The 22,363-nt window shown below is 51.9% G+C and overlaps 5 protein-coding genes across 5 annotated transcripts; 3 read left to right on the top strand and 2 right to left on the bottom strand.

The window, feature by feature from the left end:
• Positions 1-107: 107 nt before the first annotated feature.
• Positions 108-1,428, bottom strand: ALTATR162_LOCUS5800 (uncharacterized protein; the record flags this gene model as incomplete). The annotated part of the gene is made up of 5 exons (XM_043313420.1): positions 108-284; positions 349-584; positions 641-853; positions 901-970; positions 1,018-1,428. The coding sequence occupies 5 exons, from the start codon at positions 1,426-1,428 to the stop codon at positions 108-110; spliced, it is 1,107 nt and encodes a 368-aa protein (XP_043169355.1).
• A 1,538-nt stretch (positions 1,429-2,966) lies between these two features.
• ALTATR162_LOCUS5799 (uncharacterized protein) lies at positions 2,967-5,242 on the bottom strand (the record flags this gene model as incomplete). The annotated part of the gene is made up of 5 exons (XM_043313419.1): positions 2,967-3,294; positions 3,346-4,043; positions 4,091-4,699; positions 4,754-5,134; positions 5,219-5,242. The coding sequence occupies 5 exons, from the start codon at positions 5,240-5,242 to the stop codon at positions 2,967-2,969; spliced, it is 2,040 nt and encodes a 679-aa protein (XP_043169354.1).
• An 850-nt stretch (positions 5,243-6,092) lies between these two features.
• On the top strand, positions 6,093-8,153 carry ALTATR162_LOCUS5798 (uncharacterized protein; the record flags this gene model as incomplete). Its single annotated transcript, XM_043313418.1, has 4 exons — positions 6,093-6,242; positions 6,298-6,670; positions 6,722-6,799; positions 6,847-8,153. 4 exons carry the CDS (start codon positions 6,093-6,095, stop codon positions 8,151-8,153), a joined length of 1,908 nt encoding a protein of 635 aa, XP_043169353.1.
• Positions 8,154-8,622: 469 nt separating this feature from the next.
• ALTATR162_LOCUS5797 (uncharacterized protein) lies at positions 8,623-9,436 on the top strand (the record flags this gene model as incomplete). Its single annotated transcript, XM_043313417.1, has 4 exons — positions 8,623-8,786; positions 8,915-8,960; positions 9,065-9,182; positions 9,318-9,436. The coding sequence occupies 4 exons, from the start codon at positions 8,623-8,625 to the stop codon at positions 9,434-9,436; spliced, it is 447 nt and encodes a 148-aa protein (XP_043169352.1).
• Positions 9,437-10,471: 1,035 nt separating this feature from the next.
• On the top strand, positions 10,472-22,084 carry ALTATR162_LOCUS5796 (uncharacterized protein; the record flags this gene model as incomplete). Its single annotated transcript, XM_043313416.1, has 4 exons — positions 10,472-10,526; positions 10,610-10,767; positions 10,817-21,337; positions 21,395-22,084. 4 exons carry the CDS (start codon positions 10,472-10,474, stop codon positions 22,082-22,084), a joined length of 11,424 nt encoding a protein of 3,807 aa, XP_043169351.1.
• Between the last annotated feature and the right edge of the window lie 279 nt (positions 22,085-22,363).

Below are 22,363 nucleotides of genomic sequence, written 5' to 3'. Positions count from 1 at the left end.
ATTGAGAAGGAGCCTGGCCAAAAGGTGGCTCCTGTTGACGAGATGTTTTCGGACCTGATAGTTGATCCGTTATATCTTGCGAAAGCTGAAGAGCATAACGCGCTGCATCAAGTGTGATCGCAGAGTAGTTCGATTGCTTCGACGGCCAGGGGCCGTTGGGCATTGTCCAATGCTTCAAAAAGCTCCATCTGCCGCACGGCGCTTCGCATGTCCTCCGAACGGTCGAGTCTACGCCTTGCGGCTGCGGGTCGCACGTCCGTTGGGTGTGCCGTTGGGTGAAGCACCTGTAGCAACACCGTTAGCAACACCGGCACGCGAGGTCGAAAGACGCCTGCGAGCTTCACCAACAGTCGGCAACTTCTCGTCCTTCATCTCAATCAACGCGCTTGTAGCCCTGCGGCGGCCCTTGGGCACCGGCTTCTTGTACGTGGCGAAGTAGAAGGCGAGGAAGAGGAAGAGGTACGACGTGATGATGCAAATGCCCGAGATGGCAGCGAACTCCTCACCAGCACACTTGCCCATGTTGGGCAGGTGCGGCCAGTAGGTGCTTGTGAAGTAGGTCCACGAGGCGAAGTAGATGAAACCTAGACTTTGTTAGTCGCTATATTGTGACCGGTGTGTGAATGAAGAGGAAACCTACCAATGTCGAGGACGAACTGAGTGATCTGGCCAATGGTGATGTACTTCTTCCACCAGATGCGGATGCCTCGTGCGCTCTGGAAGTAGTACCAGTACATGACAACGTGGACAGCCAGGTTGAGAGTGATGACGGGCCATGAGACAGGGGTGTGACCGATGAGCTGGGTGTAGCAGAGGAGAGCGGTCGCGCCATGGTGGTAGGTGTGGAGGAAAGCTGACCTCGTTAGCAATGCAACGTTGACGCCGAATTGGTGCACATACTCAATGGCTTCTTCTTCAAGAACAGGAAGCAGGTGTCGATCAGCTCCAAAAACTTGGTGAGGTAGTTGAGCTGCGCATATTAGTAAAGTCCCAACAGCATGCAACGTAAGCACTTACGTAGTAGAGGATAACCAGCTTGTCAGTCCATCCACCCTCGTGGTCACAGATAGCGAAGAAAAGACCCTTCCTGGCAACCGTGGGGATCAATTGCTCCGCGAAAAGAAGTAGTAAAGTACCGCTGATCGCCGTGAGGTAGAAGTTGTGCACCTTGAAGAGGAAGTTGAGCTTAAAGGGCTCACGGTTGCGCATAAGCTCCCGTCCACCGAAGATCGTGATGTAGTATACTACCAGCGTAATGACGCAGACCTTGAATGTCGAAAGCGGTGTCTCTCCTTGTACGAATCGGAAATCCTGGGGCTTGTAGCCCGCGATAGGCTCAAAGCATTTCTCGAAAATGGGCCATAATGCCAGTCCAAAGGGACGGTCGAGCGTCGGCGCGCCGAATTCAAGCCAGTCTGGGCCACCCATTGTGTGCGTGTATAGTTGTGGGGTTCGTCGAGGTTGGTGTTGTGCTGTTCGGAAGCCCTGATCGTAGGATTTAAAGGGTTGAGCCTAGTAAAGGAACTAGGTAAACAAGGGCAACGTGGAGAAGAAGTGCTGGCAACCGCAACTAAGCAGGGGCGAAGCGTAAAGGAGTGACGAGAAAATGTGAAGAAGTAAATCTCACACTGGGCTGGGTGAAGGTGATGCGCAAAGGTTATGAAGGGCCAGCAATGATTTTCTGGCTGCGCCGGAAAGGAGGTCGGAAATGACTGCTGGGGTCTTCCGCCTCTCCCGCTGATGGCCCCAACCCGCCGTTGCACGTCCAGATTGCGACACATTGCAGACCGAGGCGATTGACTTGTTTGCTATTGGCTACGCTACTGTATTGCTCTCCTTTTACCTTGGTATCGCAGCTGGCAGACGATGGACTACCTTGGCCCGATTTTGCATCACCGCGCTGAAACCCAGATAGCGTGCACTGCCGTGTAGCTAACGTACGAACCTGTAATTCAAATTGCATTGGAGACCTCCAGCATGCACGCATTGAGCGAATTTGACCTTACTAGCTGTCGCTGCGATACGATGTATAGGGCTTCACCAAAAGCCCGTAAACATTCGGGAGGCTTGGCGTTCCGAAGGCCGAGCACCCTGCTTAAAGCTAGTCTGATCGTCGAAAGCAAGTCGGATGGAAACATATGCGGCTCCCCGTATCTAGGTAGCACGGCTTGAAAGTATGGGGGCCCCTTGCGACCCTTTTAGCACCGCATGGAACGAGGCAAGCAAAAAGAACGCTGATATCCTCTGTGGAAATAAGCATGTAGCAGCGGCTCAAGACTAGTCACCAGCTTTGAATTCCCATATCCTTTTTGTCTTTGTACCAACAACTCTCCCTGACTTCTTCCTCGACTTCTTTCAGTACTACAACAACATACATGTGCAGCTTCAAAAATTCTTTATATTCCGCGTCTATCAGTATGAGAAATTCCCTATTCAGTCATCTTCCACAAGAAACGTCATCCGGAACACCCAAGTGAAACGTCCATGTTGTTTTGGGAAGAACCAAAGAAACCGCGACGCTTGATGCCAGATAAAACCACATGATATCGCAACTACAATCTAGCCCACGACAGGCTAGCAATGAACCAAGACGACAAAAGGAGAAGAGAAGATATGCATCCCCAGAATCAGGAGCTAATGACCCGAGTGATGGTGCCCCCAGAATTCGACCTTGCACGTCCAGTAGGTGCGCGTGACGAGACAGCATGGCCAGAAGAAGAGTTGGGGCGACTGTTGCTACGCGGTCGACCAGCCGAGCGGCGAGCACTTGACGAAACGTGGTGCTCCCCTTGCGAAGTATGATGCCGTCGCTACAAAGGCGCAAAGCATAAACATGTCAGATCCACCTGAACCGAAATGCAAGTCTTGAACAACAAGGAAGAAAACCTAGGAGTCTAGGAATAGAATTAAGAGTACATCGATTCGGTCACAGAGAATGCTCATCCAGAGTTCTAGGGACTTAAGAATCAACGTACCGAGGTTTGGCTGCCTTGACGCTCATATTCCTTTGGCCGCCTCTCTCTCGATGCTGTTCCGTCGTCCTGCAGGCGGAGGTTCTCCAATCGTGACTCCGAGTCGTCCATGCGCATTGGGTCGACTGCTGATTTCTCTGCCGTACCGTTTGAACGTGATTCGGCAAGCTTGGCAAGCTTGTCCCAACGATCTTGTCGACTTTGCTGTCTTTGGGTCGCGTTGTTTTGTGACTCAGCGTAATCATGCGAACAGTCATCAAAGAGTTGCGGGTTAACTTCCATGAAAAGCTTCATGGCATTGTACACCATACCATGGATTGTTCTGGCAACGTAGTCAGCAAGTAAACGGTCTCACCAGAGTGCATATACGTACCGGTTCCAGTGACCCTTTGAGTTTTCGTATAGCGGCGCGAACATGATGGGCAAGATAACTTCGACGTTGTCGCTAACAAGGTTGCAGAAGTACTCGTTGTTCCAAAAGTACAGTGCTCTCTCTGCGACCTGGAAGTGGGGACTAGCGACTGACTTGGCTAGTTGGTTGAACAGCGGCTCTTGCACCTTTGCGAACTCGGCAGGGTCCATAACCTCGAAGATGTCTTCGACTTCGTTCAGGAACATGACCTCTTTGGTACTGTTCACCTTTGGCCAATATCGGAGAAGACCCAAAACAACCTGAACGTGTAAGCCTAGCCTATTGGATCTGGCGTATGTCCCTACCTCTTCTGTTAATGCCGCGTCCTTTTCCAAGAACTGGACAATGCAATACGCCAATTGTGGATGGTACATGCTCAAACTCTTGACTTTGTGCAGTGGAATGAGCACCCTGGTGAGGAACAGCTTGTGCTCTTCCTTTAGTGGCAGGGCAAACCCGTTGATTATAGAACCGAGAATCTCGAGAAGCTCGGCGATACCGTTGAAGCGCTCCGTCTCGTAGATGAATTGGAAGAAGACGTTGTTGATGGAACGGCGGATGTAGGAGCGGAGGTTGAGGAATTTGCCGTATATGCGATGGAGCGTAGTCTTCAAGAAGTCGCGTTCTCTAGGGTCTTCAGAGTCGAAAAGCTCAAGCAGCTGCTCACGTTAGCCAGGTGGTTTGAAGGGAATTGATGAAAACGTACGTTGAGCACGAAGCTGTGGTCTATGTATGCTTTGGCGATGTTTGTGTTAAAGTCCTGACTTTCGATAAAGCGGAGGAAGAATTCGTAGACGACCTGTATGTGCGGCCACGCTACTTCCAGCACCGGCTCGTCTTCTTCTGGGTCGAAGGCCTCGCCTTGGGGGTTCATAGGGGGTGGGATGGGTCGGAACAGGTTCTTCGCAAACATCTCGACGACGCGAGGGTACATCTTTTCGGTGATGACCTGGCGATTGTTGGCGACATAGTCGAGCAGCTCGTGCAGGGCCAGACGTTTGATCTCCTTAGACTTCATATCGCCACTAGCATCGTTGAAGTCGAAGATAATGTTGCATTGGTCAATCTTCTGCATGAAGAGTTCCTCCCTCTTGTTCGGGGGCACCTCATGGAATCCGGGGAGCTTCTCCAGTTCACGCTGACGCTGATCCGAGATGTCGAAGCGTGATGAGTGTTGCCTCTTCGGGGTTCTCATGCCCTCGATGTTGTCCTTGGGCGTCGCTTGAAGACGGTCAAATATTCCCGACTTCGCGCCCGCCTTGGGAGGCGCAAGATCGCCAGGCATCGTCTCGGCTGCACCAGGAGGAGGTGGGTGCTACAGTACTTGTTAGCCTACCAAACTTGTGTCTATTGATGCGCAAGTACTCACAGGCGCGCTTGGGCTGATCACGACGCTGGGTGCCAGGGGCTGCCCCAGCCTAGAGGGCGTGCCTGGACCAGCAGCGCCGGCATTACCAGCAGCACCGGGACTCATCATGCCCTGTCCACCAAAAGATTGAGGCCCACCCGCGAGCGAACCTGACGAAGGCTGGGGGTTCTGTTGTAGCGACCCAATGTTGGCCGAAGCGCCATCGGCGGCGGGCTGGCTCTTGCTGCGCGCATCGGTGAGCTGCGTCTGCGACGAGGAAGGCGTGGCCTGGGCAGAGCCCGAGGGCGAGTTGGAGGCACCCAGCGACGGCGATGCAGTTCCAGAGGTGGAGTCTTTCTTCTTAGATGACTTGCTATCCTTGCTTCGAGAGAGCTGTTCGGACTAGATATGTTAGCCTCCGCGCATAGAGAGGGGTAGGGCGTGCGTGGTGCTGCCGGGGGTCCATGGGGAGGACGGGCAACTTACGACCCTTTGCCTGAAGCCCTTCATGGCTGGTGAAATGCGCCAAGGGCCAAGTTAAGCGTCGCGGAGGTCTGGCAGAGACGGACGTCCGAGTTGGAGGCTGGCCTCGAGGCGTCTGGGGACAGGTCGCAAGCCAATAGCGCCAATGGGGACTAGATTGCAGGCGCACACACTGAGAATTGTACACAGGAGAGCGTAGGGCTCAGGCCGACATGGAGGAGAGACGCGTGAGGTAATAGATGGTGGCTAGTGTAGCCGTCTAGGGTGGTGCACGGGGAGTCGGTGGAGGGAGGAGCTTCGCGAGGGGGAGGTCAAACGGCAGCTGGGGCCCTAACAACTTGCTGGTGACGTATGGGCGCTCTGTCTGAGGGAAAGGCGTTTATTCTAGAGCTGGAGGGACAAGTTGGAGCAGGTCGTCAACTGACAACTCAGGGCTGCTGCCAGACAGACAGCGTCGAGTGATTCGCGCTAGCCGTCCGGTAGCGAGGCCGTGCGTTTGGGCCAAAAGCCCCGCCGCAGCCGTCACGACATGATACCTGCGATTGTGAAGTAGCAGGTTGTGAGTGTGACGGATTGAGTGCGCAAGCAAGAGACAAGAGACTATGCAGCTGCTTGGTTAGACGCAGCCTCGTATCATCTGATCTAGTACCTCAGCAGAGGCATCACCAGATCAATCCCCCTGCCTCGATTGAGAAGCTGCGACGGCCATCTCACTGGGGTCAGGGTCTGCAACAATCGTATTTTATATACCACAGACATACTGCAGTCTACGGCTACAATCAAACACTCGTTCCTGAACGAGCATCAGACTGCAAGTCCTCGTGAATATAACAACAGGAGAATCTCGAGCTCCAGATTCTTCACTGTGTAATACAACATGGACAACGCTGCATCGACGACCGAAAATCAGCATGCGCCATGGCTACCGATCCCATCACGTGCCGTCTCAGTCGTCGAACATCCGGCTATCGTCAAGAACGTTGACAAGGGCATTACCTCATTAGGTGGGCCTGTCAAACTGAGCAAGGTCAGCCGGAGATAGCAGTGCCTACCACTTTGGGAGAAACTAACAATCGCTTTAGGGCTTGCGATCACGATTGGAAACCACGACCAACGCCGAAGGTGACGATGAGCTCAAGAAACTCATATCCGTCTCGCTGCGCCCCGATGACCCCTTCGCCAAGCGTTTGCTGTCTACGCCGGTGAGGACAAACAACCTGCTACTCAAAGTCACAGTGCCAAAACGAACAGGACGCAAACGAAAGCGTGGTTCTTCAGGTCCTTTTCTTACCGAAGATGAGATAGGAAGTCACGATAATGGCGCCTCAAAAAGTAGCACGTCGACCAACAAGATATATGTGGATGCCCCGACCATCTACAAGAGCCTGCAAGACAATGCCTCGACATACAAGGTTGCTCTGGCCGGAGTCGTGGATGAGACGCATCGATTTCGAAGTGAGCGAACACCTTTTACCTCCATTCGAACAACGACTGACTAATCTTGAGACATGCCCGACTTGCAATATGCTGCTTCTCACAACAACATCATGGTTGGCCTGCGAGATCATGTCTTGCTGAAACGATGTAAGAGCAGCCCAGCTATACTCAGAAGATCACTAACTCTACTCTAGACGAACAGTTGAAGAAGTATAATGTCAATACCGCGGCTGGTGCGGACCTTACCCAAAGTGTTGGACCGTCTCCAGAGTTCATACAGATGCCAATCGCCTTCAACTATCGGTTCCAGCAAAACTCCAACGTCAAGTACACTGATCAAGGTGTGGTCAATATACAGAGGAGCCTGGCCTACAATGCATACACGATCGTCAATCCCACCGATGAACATGTGCCAACGGAACCACGACCAGGTCTCCCAGCGGAGAGAGATCTTACGCCATATATGCAGTCACTGATTACTAATATTCGAGCCCTGCTTTTACAAAGGCCTATCGTTACCCGCCAGTTACTATACAATAGGCTTGGCTGGGACAAGCGAACAAAGCTCCGGCAAGCAGCTATATATTGTGGATACTTTTTCGAAAGCGGGCCATGGCGAGAGGCCCTTATACGCTGGGGAGTTGACCCACGCAAAGATCCTGAATATCGCAAGTACCAGACTGTATCGTTCTTGTCTTACATCAAGTCAGGCACGTCCAAGCACCGCGCTGTCTTCGACCAGCATGTCATGAAGCTAGCAAAGATGGCTCCGGAGGAGCTAGAGTCTGAGCATACGTTTGACGGCTTCAATGTCTCACAAACAGGCAACCTCTTCCAATTCTGTGACATCACCGATCCTCTTATTGCGAAGATATTAGCCACAAAGGATATCCGAACAACCTGCGCACCGACATTTCAAGGATGGTATCATGTTGGGACATGGGCCAAAGCCACTGTGATTCTGAAGGATAAGATGAACACGATTATCGGCGGGGACAAGCCGGATGATAGCATATACCAGCGCATCATCACCTGGCCTGAGTTATGGGACGACAAAGAAATGGCAGCTCAGTACAAGAGCGAAATCGACGACCGTCAAATCCATCACGAGAAGAGGAGAGAGCACCAAGTAATGCACAATGTGCGGTGGGCTGCAAGAAATCCCCGATATGCTTTTGAGAAGATGGAAGCGCTCGATGAGCAGGAAAGGCAGGCCGACGAAGAACAGGAGCCGGAAGATGTTCATGTTCCCGAAGACATGACAGAAGATCCTGTCCAGCCCGATGCTATTCTGAACGCAGATATTGGAGAGGCTGAGGACGATCAGGATGATCAGGATGGTGAAGCAGATGAAGATGATGAGATGCAGGTTGACGACGGGGATGAGGGCTTGTATGGTAGCTCCGAGGTTGACGATGATGATGACAGCGATAGCCCAGTGATGTCTGTACGAGCGGCATCAGAAGGACCGGTACCATTTGGTGGCTACTACAAGGTATGAAGCCGCTAGGGATCTTCTGACCCCTGGGAGGCTGGTATTTCGGAGCCACGATGTCTTCGCTAATAGCTGTGCTTTTATCTGGCTATATTTGTTCCGTTAACAAGTAGCCCGAGGTAGAGAATTGTTGCAAAAATGTCTAGAAAGATATTGGGCATCACTATGAAACCAACACAGCCTATCTGTGAGTATATACAAAATCGTAAATAAAGTTTCCACATGAACAGAATCCAACATTGATCGTACAGATGGTGAGGTGAAGCGCAACTATGCCGTCAGTCTTAGGAACGGGTGCGACCCACTAATATGCTTGGCTTTGGCGCAACTCGGATCGCCTGAGCTTTCGTTTTCCATAACCTCACGCGAAATCGCACCACCGACACCACCACCCATCGACACACTACCGGCTACGCACGCCCAGTAGCCCCGAAATCACCTCCTGTAGCTTGCCATCAGCTCCTGAAATCACAACATGTCCTTCGCCCGCGCCGCGTCGAAGGTCAGCCGAGTGGGCGTGCGAGTCCCGGCCTACCGAGCAACCCCCGTTGCGTTGAACACCCAGCGTGCTTTCTCGCAGTCGGCTATCCGCAAAAGCGATGCGCATGCCGAGGAAACCTTCGAGGAGTTCACCGCTAGGTACGACAAATCCAAGGAGGGGCTATAGAATCAGACGGGCAAGGAGTCATGCAGAGACGATGGAGAGCCATTGAGTGCCATTGGTGTTTTTAGGAGCTGCAGCGCTGACTTGTGTTTCCTCAATATAGGTACGAGAAGGAATTCGAGAAGGTGAACGACGTTTTCGAGCTTCAGGTACGTTTGTTGTGTCTATCATGTGTCCCGCACCGGTATCACCCGATGTGCCTTGGGCAGTTGTAGACTGGCACGAGGAGGACCAACGAGCTGACAACCGCTAGCGAAACTTGAACAACTGCTTCGCTTACGATCTCGTCCCCTCAACTACCGTCATCACCGCCGCTCTCCGCGCTGCCAGGCGTGTCAACGACTTCCCCTCCGCTGTCCGTGTTTTCGAGGGTACGTCTCCTACCATGTCCCATATATCATCTCGGAATATTTTTTGCGCATAAGCGTGCGGCGTGATTTCCGAGATATGACGCTTTTTCGGCGTTCGACCAACCCCAGGACATTGATTACTAACTTACGTCACAGGTATCAAGTTCAAGGTCGAGAACAAGGGTCAATACGCAGAGTACCTTCAGGAGCTCGAGCCCATACGTGAGGAGCTCGGCATTCCCCTCAAGGAGGCCTTGTACCCCGATGAGAAGTAGATGAAGAGGTGCAGGCTGTGCATATCCGCTATCCCCATGTTTCCGCCCCACATTTTGACATCGAATACCATGGTGCGGCTCTCCAACAATGTAAACGTCAATGCCTCAATTTTCTTATCTTAGACGGAAAGACCGGACGCGGATGTGCGGTCTTGTACAAATATGTGATGTTTCTGTTTTGCACACAGGATTACGGCAAACCGCGTATGACTGGGAGGTTTTGGTGGTAAGCAAGGCAATGGCAAGTAGATGAAAAGATGTACAGTGTTTTAAAGTTCAACCCGAGTGCAATATGGTGCGATGAGGTCCTAGATACAGTGAAGTGAAAAGCCCCCCTTTAACGTGGCGTCCTTGTGTCGTTGGTCCCGCTTGAGCATGTACTAGAGGACATGTATATCATGGCTATGTATTGTCAGGCGTTTGTAGAAGATATGTAAGAATTGACCATGTGGTAGATCTCAATCTAACGACAGTCCTTACTTGTGAAACAAGCTGAGAGAAATGTACAGCAACAGGCTGTCGAAATGACCTGAAGTCTGCTGGCGACAGTTCACTGCTCGACATATACCGGACATGGTTCCATGAGCGCTGATGTCGCTAACCTGGATGGGGGATAGCCAGCCGCGCAGGGGTCGCGTCAACCAATTAGAACGCGCGCTAAGTTTTGGGGGTCAGCGTGCCTTCCTCGCTCGTCAGCTAAGTGCTTGCAGAAGCTCATCCATCCTCTAAGTCGCGAACTCCATACCCGTACAAGGGACGCGCCCTTGCCCCACCACCAGGCCTCATTTCCACAATAACGATTGTAATGACCATATAGGCCATCCTGCCTACACCTTCCTTTTCCAAATTTAATATTCGACACTGCAGCGACCTGCAAGCAACCGAACATACCACCGCGCCATCGCCGAAACCAATGCGCCTGCCTTCCGCAACATTGATCGCGCGACACACTGGATAGCCACAACGCTATTCGGCGCACCCTACGAGGGAATTGACAAGCTGGAGGAGCGGCCATAGGCTGCACATACCATCGCCATGGCGACTCACAACTTCGAGGCTATGGCCTCCAAGTTGGATGACCCAAACTCAGGTACGGAACGAGCTATGCCTGCGCTGGATATTTTCACCCAGGCGCGCATATTATCGAATGAGAACGGAGGCTGACTGGCGCAGATCTGAGAGCGAAGGGCACCCAGGCGATTGAAATACGGGACAACATCGAGAGCTACTGCCAAGGGCAGCAGTACAGCACATTCTTGAACCATCTGGTCCCTGTATTCCTGAAGATATTAGATGGCAACCCCGTCTTCATCTCCACGTCGCCCGAACAGGTGAGCGCATACTTCGCGACAATTCTACAGCCTTCTGACTCAGAAACAGCGCATACGGAACTGCGTCCTCGAGATTCTGCACCGACTGCCGATGAACCCGACGGAAGCGATAGAACCGCATGCGGCTAAGATTGTGGACAAGCTTATGAGTCTTGTGAAACTGGAGAATGAGGACAATGCGGTCCTATGTATGAAGACCATCATGGACTTCCAGCGCCACCAAACCAAGGCGCTCGCGGACCGAGTTCAGCCTTTCTTGGATCTCATCCAGGAAATGTTCGAGACAATGGAACAAGCGGTACACGATACTTTCGACAGTAACACAACGGCCTCAGCCTCGCAGGGCGTCCCTTCCACACCCAACAACCACCAGTTCTCGCAGTCCCCGCGCCCGAGTTCACCAGCAACCGCTCTTACATCCTCCGCAGGCGACATTGGGTCGGAACACCAACAGACGCGCATGCTGCTCAAGGGCATGCAGTCGTTCAAAGTCCTTGCCGAATGCCCCATAATAGTGGTATCTTTGTTTCAGGCATACAGGAATTGTGTGAACAAGAACGTGAAACTTTTTGTTCCACTGATCAAGAACGTACTTTTGCTTCAGGCAAAGCCGCAAGAGAAAGCGCACGAGGAGGCCAAGGCTCAGGGCAAGATTTTCACCGGTGTCAGCAAAGAAATTCGCAATCGCGCGGCATTTGGCGACTTCATCACAGCTCAAGTCAAGACCATGAGCTTTCTGGCCTATTTGCTTAGGGTGTATGCGAACCAGCTAAACGACTTCCTTCCTACCCTCCCGGATATTGTGGTTCGATTGCTCAAGGACTGTCCACGTGAAAAGTCTGGTGCACGGAAAGAGCTCCTAGTTGCTATCAGGCATATCATCAACTTCAATTTCCGCAAGATCTTCCTTAAGAAAATCGACGAGCTCCTGGACGAGAGGACACTGATCGGCGATGGTCTTACAGTGTACGAGACCATGCGACCACTCGCGTACAGCATGCTGGCCGATCTGATCCACCATCTGCGGGAGTCGCTGTCGAAAGAGCAGATTCGACGCACAGTAGAGGTGTACACAAAGAACCTACACGACACATTCCCTGGAACTAGCTTCCAGACTATGAGCGCAAAGCTTCTTCTCAACATGGCGGAGTGTATCGCAAAGCTGGAACCCAAGGAGGACGCTCGGTACTTCTTGATCATGATCCTGAACGCCATCGGCGACAAGTTTGCAGCAATGAACCGTCAATACCACAACGCTGTTAAGCTCTCAGCTCAGTACAGCCAACCATCCATTGATGCGGTGGACGAGAACCACATGGCCGCTCAGGAAAACCCTCCGGATTGGGATGAGATTGACATCTCCAACGCGACACCCATCAAGACGTCAAACCCCCGAGACAGGAGCTCCGATCCAATCGCTGATAATAAGTTCTTATTCAAGAACCTGCTACATGGGCTTAAGAACCTCTTCTACCAATTGCGGGCATGCAATCCGGCCAAAATTAAGGACGAGATTGATCCGACGAACGCATCCGCGAACTGGCACGAAGTGTCGTTTGGATACAACGCAGAAGAGGTGGAAGTCCTCATCAAGCTTTTCCGTGAAGGTGCTAAGGTATTCCGTTACTATGGCACTGACAAAGCCCCTGAAACACAAGGCTTGTCGCCAGGAGATTTCATGGGCAATCAGCACATGATGTCGAGTGGTAAAGAAGAGAAGGACCTTTTGGAGACGTTCGCGACTGTTTTCCACCATATTGATCCGGCTACTTTCCACGAAGTGTTTTCATCTGAGATACCCCATTTGTACGATATGATGTTCGATCACCCGGCGTTACTCCACGTTCCACAGTTCCTTCTCGCCTCCGAGGCTACGTCACCCAGCTTTTCGGGCATGCTGTTACAGTTTCTCATGGACCGAATCGAAGAGGTTGGCACTGCCGATGTGAAGAAGTCCTCCATCCTGCTCCGCCTCTTCAAGCTTTCCTTCATGGCCGTCACGCTCTTCTCTGCCCAGAATGAGCAAGTGCTGTTACCGCATGTCAGCAAGATCATAACAAAATCGATCCAGTTGTCAACGACTGCTGAAGAGCCTATGAACTACTTCCTGTTGCTTAGGTCGCTCTTCAGGAGTATTGGGGGTGGCAGGTTCGAGCACTTATACAAGGAGATCCTTCCTCTGTTGGAAATGCTACTCGACGTGCTCAACAACCTCCTCTTAACAGCGCGCAAGCCTGCTGAAAGAGACCTTTTTGTGGAGCTATCTCTTACAGTGCCCGCACGGCTCAGTAATCTTTTGCCGCACCTCAGCTATTTGATGAGACCGCTAGTCGTAGCCCTGCGAGCTGGGTCAGATCTTGTTGGTCAAGGACTTCGTACTCTGGAGCTCTGTGTGGACAATCTCACCGCAGACTATCTAGACCCGATCATGGCGCCAGTCATTGACGAGCTCATGGCTGCATTGTGGGAGCATCTGAAGCCAAATCCATACAGCCACTTCCATGCACATACCACGATGCGCATTCTTGGAAAACTAGGAGGACGCAACCGCAAATTTATCACTGGCCCGCCGGAGCTGGACTTCAAGCCGTACTCTGACGATCAGTCGTCTATTGACATCCGACTCATCGGCTCTACCAAAGACCGCGCCTTCCCTGCCGCCATAGGTATCGATACCGCCATCGCAAAGCTTTATGAGATTCCGAAGACGCCAGCAGCGAAGAAGTCAGACACGTTCCACAAGCAACAGGCTCTTCGTCTCATCACCGCGCACACAAAGCTGCTGGTCGGTTTTGACAACTTGCCAGAAGACTTCGCCCAGCTAGTACGCCTGCAAGCGAATGACTTATGTGCCAAGAAGTTTGATGTTGGTTACGACATTCTTACCGCGTCCGAGCGTGAAAAGTCCATCACCAAGAAAAGTGTAGAGCAAGAGACACTCAAGAAGCTGCTGAAAGCGAGCATCTTTGCTGTTTCTATACCGGAGCTAAAGTTGGAAGCTGAGGCTCTGGTAAGTAACTTAGCAAAGCATTTCACGCTTCTCGAGCTTGGGACACAGTTCGCTACACTCAAGCACAAGAACAAGCCGTTCGACGTGCATTCAGGGGAAGGACCTGTCGTCATCGAGAGCGATGTTGTGTCTGAAGCTATCGGTGAATCTCTGGCTTCGGAACATGGCGCTGTGCGGGACGCTGCAGAGCAGGCTATTTTAACCATGCGCGACGCTACGAAGGCCATCTTCGGAAATGATAGTTCGCTCGACAAGTTCATCTTCTTCAACGAGCTTTCTAGTACTTTTTGTCATAACTGTCACGCCGACGATTGGTTCATGAAGTCTGGAGGAACTCGAGGTATCGAAATCATGATTAAACAACTGGGCCTTCCTCAATCATGGCTTGTACCCCGCCACTTCGAGCTCGTCCGGGCGCTTAACTTTGTTATGAAAGATATGCCGATTGACCTCGACTCGAAGACGCGCATACAGGCTGAAGGACTCATCCAAGACCTCATTAGGCGCTGTCACAAGAAGACGACCAAAGAAGAATTCGACAAAGGTAACAACATTACGCTGAAGCTATGCCAACAGCTTGTGGGCGATCTATCGCATATGAACAAGAGTGTCCGAGATGCAACACAGAAGGCTTTCCAGGTGCTGGCAGACGTGACAGAGCTGACTGTTAGCGACCTTATCACACCGGTGAAGGATAGACTCATTCTACCGATCTGGACGAAACCGCTGCGCGCACTACCCTTCAGCATTCAGATTGCCTACATCGACGCGATCACCTTTTGCTTGAAGCTCAAGAACAACATCCTTGAGTTCAACGAACAGCTAACCAGGTTATTGATGGAATCGCTGGCGTTAGCCGACGCAGAAGACGAGCATTTGGCGAGCAAACCTTTCGAGCAGCGGAACGCAGACCACATTGTCAGCCTGCGAGTTGCATGTATCCGTCTGCTCTCCACAGCTCAAACCTTCCCCGAGTTCAGCACCACTCCGCCGAACCAGACTTTCCTCCGCATCATCGCCGTCTTTTTCAAGTGCCTCTACTCAAAGTCTCCAGAAGTCATCGAGGCGGCCAACATCGGTCTTTCGGGAGTGATCTCGGCGACGAACAAACTGCCAAAAGATGTCCTCCAGAGTGGTCTCCGCCCCATCCTGGTCAACTTGCAAGATCCAAGGAAGCTCTCTGTCGAGAACTTGGACGGTCTGGCACGGTTGCTGAAGCTTCTCACAAACTACTTCAAAGTAGAGATTGGAACTCGTTTGCTTGACCACCTCAAGAGCATTGCGGACCAGAACAGTTTGCAGAAGATCTCTTTCACCATGATCGAGCAGAATCCTAAGATGAAGATTGTAACGGGTATCTTCAACATTTTTCACCTGCTTCCAGCAGCGGCTGCCACATTCCTCAAGCAGATCATTGAGAAGGTCATCGAGTTGGAGACTGCACTTCGGAGGACGCACTACAGCCCCTTCAGAGAGCCATTGATCAAATATCTCTGCATGTACCCTAAAGAAGCTTGGGAGTACTTCGCACCGAACTTGAAGGACCAGACGCAGGGACGCTTTTTTGCCCAGCTACTCGAAAACCCAGCAAGCGAAGTACTTCGGAAGCAGGTTGCGGAAGATGTCTCTGGCTTCTTAAGCGCCATGAACCCTGAAGGTACCGACAAGGAGAAGTGCCAAGCTCAACTGAATGGTATCCACATTGCGTACGCGCTCAGCCAGTCACAAGATACCAGCAAGTGGCTTGTCTCGAACGAAGAGTTACGGAAAGGTCTTTTCGAGGCAGCCCGGGGATTGGAGAAAAAGCTTAGGGTGAACAGCCTTGACTCGGAGCTACGTCTGGCAACCGAACAAGCTGGCGATCAAATCATGATCATCTTTACGACATATCTCAAGCAAGAGCCGAATAGCCTGGACTTCTTTTTCGAGCTTGTTGATGCCATCACATCTGAGGAGTTGAAGGCTTCACCGCGGTTGTTCGACTTCATCTATGAGCAGATCATCTCGAGTGAGTCTGTGGATTACTGGAAGACTATTGTGAACAAGTGTATCGACCTGTACACCTCTCGCAACTCCTCCCAGAAGACGAAGACCTTCATTTTCCGCTACATTGTCAACCCTATCTTTGCCATGGATGTCAAACGCAACTGGGACAGCTTGTTCGGTCCGAAGGCCAAGGGTACGAAGTTCATGGACAAGGCCATGACAGAAGCCATTCACAGCCGGCTCTGGAAACCACAGTCAACGCTGGAGCTTTCTGAAGATACGGCGCAGCTAGGTGTCGACCACTCACGGATGGAGCTCCTCCAGCTCACCACGCTTCTTCTCAAGCACTACCCTGGCATGATTCAGGATGCTCGTAAAGACGTCATCAAGTTTGCCTGGAACTACATCAAGCTCGAAGACATCATCAACAAGTACGCGGCTTATGTACTCATCGCCTTCTTCATTGCCGCATTCGACACACCCGTCAAAATTGCTGTGCAAGTCTACCAAGCCCTTCTCAAGGCACACCAGAACGAAGGTCGGTCATTGGTGATGCAAGCGCTTGAACTCATGGCTCCTGTCCTGAAGAAGCGGATGCCTTCAGTACCTGGCGGTGACTCAAAGATGCCTCGCTGGATTCAATACCCACGCAAGATCTTATCCGAGGAGAGCTCCAACTTGCAGCAGCTGATGAGCATCTTCAACTTCGTGGTCCGTCACCCCGATCTATTCTACGAAGGCCGTGAGCATCTATCTCCTATTATCATCACAGCATTGTCGAAGATTGCGCAACCTCCTAACCCCTCAACTGATGCGAAGAAGCTTGCATTGAACTTGATCAGCTTGATTAGGACGTGGGAGGAACGTACAGCAAGTGAGAGCGCAGGCGCAGTGGATCGGCTATCCCAGTCACCACAAGCATTGAAGAGGCGAGCGGATGGATCTGCTGCAGTTACCAACTCCTCGCCGAGGGGTTTTGTTGCTGGATCTGGCATCCGGATGATGCTTGTGAAATACTTGATCCAATTCATCGCCTACTTGCCAGAACGATTCCCCGTCGCTTCACCAAAACCCAAGGATCCCACTGCGGTAGTTACTACAACACCTCAGTCGGCGGAGATCTGCAAGAAAGCCGTACAGTTGTTGCATGACTTGCTTTCGCCACGATTATGGAACGATCTGGACCTGGACTTCATGCTTAGCAAGAAGATTGAGGAGATTCTTCTTACTGAGATGAAGCAGGAGGACAAGCCTGAGGTCTTCAGCACCCGCATGATCAACACTCTGCAAATAGTAAAGGTCATCGTCAATGTCAAGTCGGATGATTGGGTACTCCAACGTATGCCACAGTTCCAAAAGATCTTGGAGAAGCCAATTCGTTCTGAGAACCCCGACGTGCAGGCCAGTCTGCACGCGACCGATGAATCAGATGACGGCACAATGAAGCTAAAGCCAATCCTCAAGCGTCTCCTAGAAGTTATGCCTGAACCTGTTACGGACGATGAAGGCAACACCGAAGAATCGCCATCTACCGAATTCGTCAGCTTCCTTGGTACGATCGCAACGGAGGCTCTTTCCAACAGCTCCTACGTCAGCGCCATCAACATCTTGTGGACTCTATGTCAAAAGCGGCCCGAGGAGATCGACCAACACATTCCATCGGTCATGAAGGCCTTCCAGGGCAAAATGGCCAAGGATCACCTTGCTGGTAGCAGTGGTATTCCAGGACAACCAGTACCACCTGCTATGCGCCCCGAAGGAGCCAACCCACCTACCGACCCACGCGAGGTCGAGATTCAGACTGATCTGGTACTCAAAACGGTCGACATTCTTGCTGCGCGCATGAACGAGCTCGGCGAAAACCGAAGACCGTATCTCAGTGTGCTTGCTTCACTTGTCGAGCGATCTCAGACCAACTCTGTCTGTATGAAGGTATTGGATCTTGTCGAAGAATGGATCTTCCACTCTACCGAGCCAGTGCCGACACTCAAGGAGAAGACAGCAGTTTTAAGCAAGATGTTGCTCTTTGAACATCGCGCTGACACCTCACTGCTGACTCGCTTCTTGGACCTTGTAATCCGCATCTACGAGGACCCCAAGATCACTAGGAGTGAGCTTACAGTACGCATGGAGCATGCATTCTTGATCGGTACCCGAGCGCAGGACGTTGAGATGCGCAACCGATATATGACCATCTTCGACAAGAGCTTGAGTCGCACAGCAGCTAGTCGCCTAAGCTATGTGCTCGCATCTCAAAACTGGGATACACTCTCCGACAGTTACTGGCTCAGTCAAGTCATCCACTTGATGTTCGGCTCAGTCGAGATGAACACACCGGCACAGCTTCATTCCGAGGATTTCCGTCTTATGCAGCCTACGGCCTTGTTTGGGTCATACAGTAGGGATCCTCGAATCGCGGACGTCATCGTTGACGACGAACTGGAGAATCTTGTTAATGGTCATCGCCGCTTCTGCAACCAATTGGCTGATGTCAAGATCAAAGATATCTTTGAACCGCTTGGACATCTACAGCACACCGATAGCAACCTCGCTCATGACATCTGGATTGCATTCTTCCCACTTGCCTGGACGGCGCTCACGAAAGACGACCAGAGCGATCTTGAGAAGGGCATGGCAGCACTACTCACGAAGGACTACCATTCTCGTCAACTTGATAAGCGACCCAACTGTGTTGCGACCATGCTTGATGGCATTGTCCATGCTCGACCACGGGTCAAGTTCCCGCCTCACATCATGAAGTACCTTGCCCAAACTTACAATGCGTGGTACACTGCTGCTGTGTATATGGAGGACTCCGCTATCTCGCCTGTCGTCGATGTCGAGAAGCTACGCGAGAGCAACCTGGATGCTCTTTTGGAAATCTACAGTGGTCTACAAGAAGATGACTTATTCTATGGAACATGGCGGAGACGCTGTCAGTTTATAGAGTCCAACGCTGCTCTATCCTACGAGCAATGTGGCATATGGGACAAGGCACAGCAAATGTACGAGGCTGCGCAAATCAAGGCTCGCACCTCCGTCCTGCCCTTTAGTACTGGGGAGTACATGCTTTGGGAGGATCACTGGGTGATTTGCGCGCAGAAGCTGCAACAATGGGAGATCTTGAGTGACTTCGCAAAGCATGAGAACTTCAACGACCTCTACCTGGAGTCAACCTGGCGGGTATTCGATGCTTGGCAGAATGCTGAGACACGCGAGCAGCTCGATGCAACTATCAAGGCTGTCAGCGACGCGCCAACACCACGACGAGTCTTCTTCCAGACCTTCATGTCTCTGCTCAAGCTCCACAACAAGCAAGAGTCTCAACCGGAGTTCCACCGATTGTGCGATGAATCCATTCAGCTTTCGATCAGAAAATGGCACCAGTTGCCTAGGCGCATCACCCAGGCCCATATCCCGCTACTGCAACACTTCCAGCAGCTAGTCGAGCTCCACGATGCAAGTGTCATCTGCCAGAGTCTCGCGCAGACTACCCAAGTCAACCTCGATGTCAAGTCTCAAGAGCTTAAGTTGCTCCTTAGCACATGGCGCGACCGCTTACCGAACTTCTGGGACGATATCAACGCCTGGCAAGACCTGGTGACCTGGCGACAACACATCTTCCAGCTGATTAACGGTGTCTACCTCAATCTCCTTCCGCCAAACCAGAATAACGCCAGCGGCAACTCCTTTGCCTACCGAGGTTACCACGAGACGGCCTGGATCATTAACCGCTTCGCACACGTGGCGCGCAAGCACAACTTACCGGAAGTTTGCATCAACCAGCTTGGACGCATCTACACCCTGCCGAACATCGAAATTCAGGAAGCCTTCCTGAAGTTGCGCGAACAGGCCAAGTGTCACTATCAGATCAAAGCCGATCTCAACAGCGGGCTGGATGTGATCAACAATACCAATCTGAACTACTTTGGACCCAACCAAAAGGCCGAGTTCTATACGCTCAAGGGTATGTTCTTGGCCAAATTGGGTCAGAAAAATGAAGCTGGTGAGGCATTCGGCACCGCGTTGTACTTTGACATCAAGCTGCCAAAGGCATGGGCGGAGTGGGGCCGATACAACGATATGCTGTTCAAGGAGGAGCCGCAGAATCTGGAGAGGGCTGAGGCGGCACTCAGTTGCTACCTCGAAGCAGCGAGCCAGTTCAAGAACGCAAAGTCAAGGAAATTATTGGGACGTGTGTTGTGGTTGCTCAGCTTGGATAACCCGGAGAGGAAATTGGCAGAGAAGTTTGAGGAATTCAAGGGTGATACACCGGCGTGGTATTGGATCACCTACATTCCGCAGTTGTTGAACAGTCTCTCGAGACAAGAAGCGCCCATCGCTAGATCCATCCTTGGGAAACTGGCAAAGACATACCCACAGGCGCTGTACTGCCATCTCCGGACAACGCGGGAGGATATGGCGGTTCTCAAGAAGACGCACGAGCAGAAGGAGGCAAAAGAGAAGGCTGCGAAGGCCAAACAACAACAAGGCCAAGCATCACCAGCACCGAAGCAGGCCTCACCAGAGACTAGGCCCGGTTCCAGCACCGGTAGCCGGCCAACAACCGCAGGTGCCGACATCAAGGCTGCTGCGAACGGCACACCGAACGGCACAGTCAAGACAGAAACCGGCACGCAAGATGGCGCACCGGCCCCTAACGATGCTGCGCCAGCGCCGAAGAAGCCATGGGATCATGTCGAGGAGATCAGTGCGATCCTCAAGACAGCGTTCCCTCTCCTCGCCCTCAGTATGGAGACGATGCTCGACCAGATCCAGAAGAACTTCAAGTGCCCTCCAGATGAGGATGCTTATCGACTCATCGTTGCTCTGCTCAATGACGGTTTGTCCTATGTTGGTCGTCAACCCAACCTCTACGCACGTGAGATAAAGTTGCCGGCGTCCACTGAGGCTAATATCACACGTTTCGCCGAGTCAGTTCTCCCGCCCCACATCCGCAAGGCTTTCGAGAAAGACTTTGTCACCAACAAGCCAACGATGTACGAGTATATCCAGAAGCTGCGCACTTGGCGAAATCGCTTCGAGGAGAGGCTCGATCGCAGGAAGCTCACAGTTCCACTCGAACAGTACACGCATCAACTCAGCGAGTTCCGATTCCTCAAGTTTGACGATGTGGAAGTGCCTGGACAGTACCTGCAACATCGCGACAAGAACTCCGACTTTGTGCGCATCGAGCGCTTCCTTCCCGATGTCGAGCTGGTGCGCGGTGTCGGCATTTGCCATCGCCGTCTCAAGATTCGTGGTCACGACGGAAGCGTTCATCCGTTCGCTATTCAGTTCCCTGCGGCTAGAAGTTCAAGGCGTGAGGAGCGTATCTTGCAGCTCTTCCGTATCCTCAACGGCATCTTGGCTAAGCGCAAGGAAAGCCGAAGGAGGAACTTGCAGTTCCATCTTCCGCTCATGGTGCCGATTACGCCTAGTGTGCGCATGGTACAAGATGATGCGTCGTACATCAACATGCAAGGTATCTATGAGGATTACTGCCGCAAGAACGGTATCAACAAGGACGAACCAGTTCTCTTTAGCATTGAGAAGCTGAGAGCACTCCAGCCAGTAAGTTGTTCTCCATATGCTTCTGCAAATTGTCAGTCTCTAACCCAACCTCAACAGAAGAACCTCGATCACGCTAATAGCATCCGCCTCGAAACCTTCGCTGCCGTACAAGAGAAGTACGTGCCACCAACAGTCATCCAAGACTACTTCCGCGCCACCTTCCCTACCTTTGCCGACTTCTGGCTCTTCCGACGTACCTTCAGCTACCAGCTTGCCGCGCTCACATTCATGACCTATGTCATGCATATGAACACGCGTTTCCCGCAGAAGATCAGCGTTTCCCGATCCAGCGGTCGCATCTGGGGTTCGGAACTCATCCCCAGCATGGCTGTTGGCAAGCCCATTCTTCACAACTCTGAACCTGTTCCTTTCCGTCTGACACCCAACTTACAAACCCTCATGGGCCCGCTGAACCTCGAAGGCATCTTTGCGCCCAGTGTCATGACGGTTGCGCGTTGTTTGATAGAACCCGAAGGTGAGCTGGAGATGCAACTCAGCATCTTTATGCGTGATGAAATGAACCACTGGTTCACGTCGCAGCACAAGGCTAGCCAGCTTACGCCCGAAGTACTCAGGGAAAGCGTGCAGAGCAATAGCGATCTTGTGGTTAAGAGGGCCAGTGCGATTGGTAGTCTGCCTACGGGTGCTAATCTACCGGCGAACCAGACGGTCGTGGATCTAGTCGCTGTTGCGGTGCATCCGGCTAAGTTGAGTCAGTGTGATCCACTTTGGATGGGGTACTTGTAAAGGATTTGAAGTGATTGGGTTCACATAGGTGTATGGTGTTTAGGAAAAAAAAGTATGTATTTTACTACTTAGTGGAGGTCATGGCGGCCAAAAAGAGTATTGACGCAATGAGGAGTTTGGGAATCCATCATTTTTTGTATGTTTTGCAAGGCGTTAGTGTGGAGGAGGGATAGATGTTGGGTTCAGTAGGACAACCTTGTGTTCTTGCGCTCTTTCATGCATGTTTTTGTGGTTCTGGCACAGCGGTCGAGGTGTATCGCTGTTGGACGTCGTGTTGCT

This window comes from Alternaria atra (assembly GCF_907166805.1).
Source record: "Alternaria atra isolate CS162 genome assembly, contig: 25, whole genome shotgun sequence".
NCBI classification, from domain to species: domain Eukaryota; kingdom Fungi; phylum Ascomycota; class Dothideomycetes; order Pleosporales; family Pleosporaceae; genus Alternaria; species Alternaria atra.
The sequence above is the reverse complement of the archived record's forward strand: the minus strand, read 5'-3'. Positions and strand labels throughout refer to the sequence as shown.